The sequence below is a fragment of the Melitaea cinxia genome, chromosome 17 (assembly GCF_905220565.1).
Source record: "Melitaea cinxia chromosome 17, ilMelCinx1.1, whole genome shotgun sequence".
In the NCBI taxonomy this organism is placed as follows: domain Eukaryota; kingdom Metazoa; phylum Arthropoda; class Insecta; order Lepidoptera; family Nymphalidae; genus Melitaea; species Melitaea cinxia.
This window is the reverse complement of record NC_059410.1, coordinates 13,152,548-13,160,749: the sequence shown is the minus strand read 5'-3', so window position 1 is coordinate 13,160,749 and position 8,202 is coordinate 13,152,548. Positions and strand designations below refer to the sequence as shown.

General features: G+C 34.9%; 1 protein-coding gene across 2 annotated transcripts; it reads left to right on the top strand.

The window, feature by feature from the left end:
- Window positions 1-2,460: 2,460 nt before the first annotated feature.
- On the top strand, window positions 2,461-7,656 carry LOC123661644. Of its 2 annotated transcripts, none has more exons than XM_045596596.1 (8): window positions 2,461-2,679; window positions 5,601-5,693; window positions 5,899-6,018; window positions 6,128-6,217; window positions 6,398-6,493; window positions 6,568-6,768; window positions 6,839-6,923; window positions 7,478-7,656. In XM_045596596.1, exons 1-8 carry the CDS (start codon window positions 2,668-2,670, stop codon window positions 7,609-7,611), a joined length of 831 nt encoding a protein of 276 aa, XP_045452552.1. In that variant the 5' UTR covers window positions 2,461-2,667; the 3' UTR covers window positions 7,612-7,656. The 2 variants fall into 2 exon arrangements, with proteins under 2 accessions (XP_045452552.1, XP_045452553.1); XM_045596597.1 differs by lacking the exon at window positions 2,461-2,679 and adding an exon at window positions 3,750-3,766 and having other exon boundaries at window positions 5,587-5,693.
- Window positions 7,657-8,202: the final 546 nt, after the last annotated feature.

Sequence of the window (8,202 nt, the reverse complement as noted above, 5' to 3'; positions counted from 1 at the left end):
AAATAACTCATAACCGAAACTAAAGTGATGTAAAACGTTGTACAAAGCTTAGATAACATTGGATAATGTGCTACTTGTAAAAATATTAATTCTTTTTTCGGTTTTTTGTATCAGTTTTACGCAGGAGATTTTTCTTCAATCGGCGACAACTATCAAAGTTTTCGTTTATACTACATGGTGTAAAGGAGTATTATAATGTACACGAAATACTTAAGATCACTAACGTATTTTAATTGATAAAGATTAATTATGTATCCTATATCCTATAGAACACAACTGAAAACTAAGTACTGAAAAAATAAGCTATCATACTAAACACTTATACGCCACTTTCGAGTAGCAACGTTAACTGCACAATAAATAATAATAACTTTTTCTTTACTTACAAATTATCATACAGGTAGGACAACAATCCCGCCAATAGATGATAAAGATGGCGACTGACCAATCAGAAAATTAGTATTAACTATTGGAAAGATGGTGTCTCCATCTTTATGCTCTTCCGGTAAACCAACAAATAATAATCACACTAAGAACAATACAATCTTATAAAATTATTAGAAGCATCAATTTAAATGATAACAGTATTTATTGTGTAACTACCCTGTAAAACAGATAACAAAGATAGCGACTGCTTAATCGTAAATGAATATTAACCATTCGATATCGACATCGATATCGACACAAAATCCAATATTTTAATAATTGTCAGAATTACAATATAGTAGGCTATAATAAAAAGATAGACCGCGTGGCGAGCAACACATCCTAACAAAATCAAGCTATAAAAAAATCGAAATCAAAAATTTCATCATTATTAGGCTATAATGAATTTATTATGGCTAATGAGAAACTCTCACATATTCGAAAGGTAGAATCTGCAAAGGGTTGTCAAGAAACTCGCAGTTATTCTTTTAAAGAATTGTCAATAATTATAATATCAATTGTCATGTCAATAATGCTACTTAATCTGCCGCTAGAAAATAAAAACACTAAAAGTATTACGCACTTATTAGATTATTTACAATTGGTATAGTTATGGTAACGTATTTTGATTTATATATTTTCATAGCGTGATTTTGTAATATATTTTATAAAAATCGGTAGCTCTTCTACATATTGTAAGTAAATAATACTGACTTGCCAAATACAACTTCAAGCAAATAAATGTTGACCGCAAGTGCCTTCAGGCGAGTCCAAATTTTTTACAGACCGGCTTTTATTTCATTATACATTGTATTATTTTTGAAGTATTTGTACTGCGTTCGTCGATTATTATCATTTGAAATTGTGTTATACGTAAAACGTAGACACCCTTCAGTGTTGACTAAGAAGGTGATAATTTCAATAAAAATTATTAAAATTACTGTTTTGTTTTATTTACCTCAAAATGACAATTCAATTTTTTTTACAAATTTTTTCGGGTGCTTGTATTGAGGATTGCGGTCACTTAATTCATTACAAACTAAATATACTATGTTTTAATTATGTACTAAAATATAATTAAAAACGAGTTTACTTGCAAATTTTGTGGTATGTGGAATTGTGGAAAGTGATCTTTACCACTTTTTAAAGATTACCTCCTAAACGGTATATTGAAAAAAGTTTATTTCTCTTAAATATTGTGTGGTTACGGCAGTACAGAAGCAATAATAGCCACCCCCTCCTCTTTCCGTGGGTGTCGTAAGAGACGACTAAGGGATAACACAGTGCAACTACCACCTAGGAACTTAAAAAGCCGACCGATGGCAGGATAACCATCTAACTCCTGGATTTAAAATACACAGACCGAAGACTGACAGCAGCGTCTTCGGTGCGACAAAGCCATCCCTGCAGTCACCAACCCGCCTGCCTAGCGTGGTGACTATGACTATTCAAAATTTTATTGAAGTAAGATTTTCGCAAAAGCTATTAATAATTATATTGAATAATTAAGAATTCAAAATATAATAACTAAATATTTACAGATAGTTATGGTACGTTCCGCCAAGAAAGTGGTGTATCAGTTTTGATTTAGTTTCCTGGTCATCGAAAATTACAACAAGGTTCGTTATTAAAAGATATTACTGAAAGAGACATATAATAATGACGTAAACTTAATTGATAAGTATTCATACCTCACTATTATACATAACATTTTAAACTCTATTAGGTATAAATAATATCGTTTTCAATAATCAGATAAAGACGGCAACAGAAGTTGTCTGATCGATCTACAAGCGAAACTAATCTAGGGTGGTATACCACTTTTCTGGCCGACGATACAAAACATGTTCGCGTGGAATGAATGATGAATGGTTGAATCGCTAAGCCTATTTTCTGGGCAAAAAATTCATCATCTCCCTTGTCACCAGTGGAGGTAATAAGGCAAGGCATTATTTGTTTTAAAACTTTTACTCCAAAGTTCAAGTGTTTCGTCTGCAAACAGCACAAAGATCTAATTTGGAGTTAGTGACGAATATTTGTGCTGTTTAGTCGTAAACACTAAAATAAAAGTCAATGTCATTGATGACATTAAACAGCTGACAACAGCTGATTATTTGAATGATTGTTTTCGCTTGTTTTATGCGCAGATAAGTTAAAAATAATCTAAAAATATTTCCAAAATTAGGGACTAATAACATAGTGTTTATTTTATTTTAATTACCAGTGTAGAAAACTTCCACAATGTTACGTCAGGTAAATATAATATTCCAGTCATTGTGCCTTGAATATCTATTTAAAACATTACTGTTTACAACTACATTTTATATGTTATTGATAAAAGATATTCTCATGCAAAAGTTACTAATTGACCTTATCAGCAACAAATAAGATAATCCCTTAATGCCCTTAGGGCTTGTTTCAGCTCAATCACAAATACAAAGTATCGATACTGTACTCATGAGTAGTATCGAAAAAAAAAGTATCGTACTCATAAAAGTATCGAAACAAAAGTATCGATACTTCTAGGTATCGAGTACAAACACAAAAGTACTCAATACTTAATACTTACTAATTTCAGTGAACCAAAACAAAAAAAAAGAAATAGTACTCATTTAAAACTTTCGATACGATACCTGCCAAAAAGTACTCATTGAGTAGAAGTATTGAATGCTAAGTATAGATTACAAAAGTATTGGTATCGTATGGCAATGTACTCGATACCATAAAGTATCGATACTTTTTGTGTCCCTAAGCTCAATAAATAAACTACAACTGTTGGATTCATTTTTTGCAAAACAAAATATTTAAAAGTTAATGTGCAGTTTCAGATTGATAAAGATATGTACATCTTAAACCTTTATCTGTTGGGATACTGTTTTATGTTAAATAACTTTCTCAATAACCGGTGGAACAGGCCTTAATAAAATACTGTTAACATAACACAACAATAAAAAGTTACTATTATTTTATAAAATAAGAAGTATAAAAATACACCGTATACAGTACAGTGGTAATTACATAACTTCAATTATAACAAATGACAAATTTAAGTTATATTGATTGATTGATTGATTCTTCACGGGCTATTCTCCGCAACTCGACGTCTCAGTGCGCCTATTTTGCGTGGCTGGCTGGGGGCCTTATTCATGCTAGCCTAGCTCCTTGAGGAAGACTAGCAGACCCCTTGTGTTGCCGACGACTTCCCGGAGCGACCTCGGTATCCCGAGGTGTAGCGCCCTGTAGTTCGCCACACTACCGCATTCCAGCAGGATGTGTGAGGCCGTTTCTTCTGCCTCCATGCACGCTCTGCATAGGGGGCTGTCTGCAACACCTAAATTGTGTAAGTGTTTGTTAAGCAAGGCATTTCCGGTAAAAGCCCCGACCAGTAGTCGGAGCTGGGCTCTCCCATAACCGCGAAGTTTGCGGGACAATCCTGGGTTGATCGTCGGAAGAGCTTCCTTGGTCTGCCTGCAGGTAGTTAGGTTTGTCCAATATTCTTGGTGCATTACCTTGGTGTTGTGTCGCAGCTGGCTGTGCAGCCATCCGAAAGGCAGAGGCAGAATGGGTTCGGGTCCGTGGACCCTCATCTCCGATCCATTCCTCGCGAGTTGGTCGGCCGCGTCGTTGCTTCGCGATCCACTGTTGCCCTTTATCCATTGAAGGGTAATGGTGTTTGTTTCACTTACCTTCGTCAGAGCTCGATGGCACTCGTATATTAGCCCCGATGTCATAGTGTCGATCTGTAGGGCTTGATTTAAGTTATATAAATATAAATTACTGCTGTATGGCTACGGCACTAAAGAATTTAGCCACCCCCTCTCTTCTCGTGGGTGTCGTAAGAGGCGACTATGGGATAACAAGGTTCCACAACCACCTTGGAACTCAAGAAGCCGACCGATGGCGGGATAACCATCCAACTGCTGGCTTTGAAATACACAGGCCGAAGACGGGCTGCAGCGTCTTCGGTGCGACAAACCCAGTACCCTGCGGTCACCAACCCGCCTGCCCAGCGTGGTGATTTGGGGGGTGCGAGGAACAAGATGTTCAGTTCCTCGTCAGCCATCGAAAAGGGAGGATCCTCCGACCAGACGGATGTTGTGTCTGGCGGGCTACCGGCCCCGACGGTTATTGTCGGGATCTTGTATATATACTTAATGACTTTGAAAACTCTGATAGCGCGATGTAGCATACGTCAGTTTTTTCTCTAATTACGTAGTTTCGTAGTCGTTCGTATTTCGCGTGATAGATGTCGCCACATCACTCCCCTCCGAGACCGGAGGTCGATAGCAGGTTATGTCGTCCATTCATCTTGTGATGCTTGCCGGGCCAGTGGAATGTTCCAGTGAGTCGGAACCAGATGCCGCATAGTTCACGGTGAGTCGGAACTGTCTGCGGTGATGCTGCATATGCTCCAGTGAGTCGGAGTGGTGCAGTGCTGCGTAGTGGCTGCTGCTGCGTCGACCAGGAGAGAAGTGCGTCTCTGCTTGCTGACCGGCCGAAGTGCAGTGTGCTGTGCCAAAGTCGCTGAGAAGGCTGTGGGCGATGACCAGGAATGCGCGTCCGCTGCATGCTGGTGGTCAGGATACCCGTAGTAGCCGTAAATGCTGGCTGGCTGAAACCGTAGATGCTGGATGCTACTCGCTGCTCGAAAGCTTGAGGAAGTGATGATGACGATAAAGGTTGCGCTGATGTTCATGCTCGGGGTCAAGTGATGATGACGTCATGATGACGTAGCTTGCGAAGGCTGCGCTGATGTTCATGCTCGGGGTCACCAGTTTGGGGGGTGTGTGGAGGGAACAGGGCGTGAAGAATCACCTCCGCCATCGAAAAGGGAGGATCCTCCGACCAGACGGATGTTGTGTCTGGCGGGCTACCGGCCCCGACGGTTATTGTCGGGATCTTGTATATATACTTAATGACTTTGAAAACTCTGATAGCGCGATGTAGCATACGTCAGTTTTTTCTCTAATTACGTAGTTTCGTAGTCGTTCGTATTTCGCGTGATAGATGTCGCCACAGTGACTATGGGCAAAACACATGAGTTCACGTTATTTTTGGCGTAAACTTGTGGAGGCCTATGTCCAGCAGTGGACTGTATAGGCTGTAATGAATGAAATATAAATAAAATGATTGAGAACTATCAAACTAACATTACTATAGTTACCTGGTGACAGACTGGAAAAAGTTGGGTATCTTCACCTCTTGGGACCCACCTACTACTGGCAATCTCCAAGAATGAAAACTCGCTAACAAAGAAATATGTGCAGGTAAGATGTCATACACAAGCCAGATTAAGAAAAATATTATTAATATGAGAGATTTAAAAAAAAATAAGTTTTCGAAGTAATTATTAAAAACTTAATATTGTAATTGAAGTCGGTTTTTTTTTTTGTTTGCGAGAAAACACATTTATTCATAACAGCTATTAACATTTTGCAATATTGATAAAATGTGTAAAAAATTTTTTTGCAGATAGAAGAAACCATAAGGAAGAAACAACAATGTAGAGCAATGAATAAAATTTTTTATTCAAACACAATCAAAATTGACTTTCAAGATATAGAAAAAAATGTTCGCAAAATCAGTTTAGAGGTAGATTGTTTATTAATTTAAAAGTAATTAGTTACTCTTATTAAATATTTATTTATTTATTTCGCTTATAAATAAGAAATGTTGTTATTATTTTGCTTTCTCTTTACAGATGGGTGATAGTGTTGGTTTTAAAGAGTTTTGTGGGAATTTTGTAAAATCAGATACAAAACTGCTTTTAACAAATTTGTGCAGTTATGAAGTAATTATTTTTATTATTTTGTGGTTTAAAATAATTATAAATTCTTAAAAAAAATTATTACAGATAATAAATTAAAAATATGTGATATTATTTTAATATTTATGGTGTTTTGTTGCCATATAGATAAATGGATATATTCTAAAATATTCTAAATATTATTATCATTGGCAAATTTTTCAGAATAAATGGAATAAAAGAGATATTGTATCCAGTGGTACAACTATGAAAGTTTATAACTCATTTACTTATACCGAAGATATTAAATATGAAGCAAGGGTAACATAAGACATAACAAAGACTTATTATATATTTTGAATAAATTTTAGTAAAAAAAATGTGTATATTTCCAGCTTTTAGAATTACCAATGAAAAATGATTTCAAGTTAGTGATAATTATCCCTAATGAAGTTGGTATTTTGTGTAATTTATTTAACAAATTATACAACAATGGCTTAAAAGCAGCAATTATAAGCACACAACCTCTTTTTACTACCTTCTATGAACTGAAGGCACCGAATATTAAATTTTCTTGCACTCCTGATATGGTACAGGTAAATATGGTTTTAAAATACTTAAAGGGGGGGTCTAGTATTTTGTTTAATAACTACAGTTGTTTTTTAGCATTTCTCTTACAATTGCTGGGCGACGACTGAATACGGAAATGTTAAAATAGATGAAAACGGAGTTTCAATAAAAGTTATTACTCGTAAGTTATCATTTTCTAAAATTATAAATAATATAAAACTTAAAGTATAGTAATTTTTTTTTTAATATTCTTTGTTTTCATTAAAAAAAAAACCTGTCATGACTGTTATACACACAAGTGACTACACACTTTTAGCCAGTTGCCAACCCGATTTAAAAAAAAATTACCACATTTATTAGAGATTGCTTAACATGTAGGTAACTGTTAATAAAAGTTGACAAAAAGTACATCTTATTTATTATTAAATACAAGGAGTATTTAATAATAAATAAGATGTACTTTTGCAAGCCAGTTTTTAGCCTTATTTTGATTTGAAGCTATACTATGGTTTGGTTTCACGCGATAGGCATATATGGACTGTATCATTTAAAGACGATATATTAGCAGTAACTAGAAAGCCTCCTCTCTATGGGGTCTTATGAACTCCATGCTTAGGTTAGAAAATATAATTGATGTAATAAGGATGATGATGGAACTACGTCTTTTAGATTCATATATTGGGTGCTAAATAATCTAAGTATAAAATAGTATAATTATTTTTTGTATGTTTACAGATATGATTCCTTCAAATACTAAACCAAGAGAATGTCTAAATTTAGAACAACACGAACTGAATAAGACGTTTTTCTTCGGACTAGTCTATGAAGATACGCCAATTTTTACCGGCCAGTACGTTAATATAGAATAAAAAATAAACAAATATTATTACTATTGTAATTTATCCACGACAAGATTTCGAGTGTTTATTTGATAGATGTTTTCCGCCATCGTCTAATCCGTCATGTTTATGGTTTTCCTTGGAATCGTGATTATTATGGAATTCCTCTGAATGATTTTTATGTCCGTTTTCAGAATGATGGTCAATGTATCTTTCGTTAGAATGTTGAGAGAGAAATTTTTCTTTTTTGTCGTCATACAGTTCGTCGTATCCCAAAATTATCGGTGGGAGTACAATGAGTTCAGCCTGACGTTGATCTTGGGATATGATCTGTTAATTATAATGAAAAAAAAAACAAAATATGTATATCACAAAAAATGTGATTTAAAGAAAATATTTAGTTTACTTACAAAAACAACAGTGAGTTCGAGAGCTAATAAAATTTGAAATAACATACTTAAACAAAACGAATAAAACACCGAATGTAATAAAAATAAGTATAAAGAAATATCCGTATTTGATCTCTATCGTTAAAATTAAACCCATGTAAAATATTTAAAGTAAATTATATACCTAAACATCTTACATACAATCTACTAGTTGATATCTTGATAAGTTCTG

What these genes read in the sequence shown, in the direction of transcription:
- LOC123661644 (XM_045596596.1), top strand. An exon ending in CAAATTTGTGCAGTTATGAA is followed by an intron (nt 6,218 to 6,397) that starts GTAATTATTTTT and finishes CAAATTTTTCAG; the next exon opens with AATAAATGGAATAAAAGAGA. An exon ending in TTCAATAAAAGTTATTACTC is followed by an intron (nt 6,924 to 7,477) that starts GTAAGTTATCAT and finishes GTATGTTTACAG; the next exon opens with ATATGATTCCTTCAAATACT.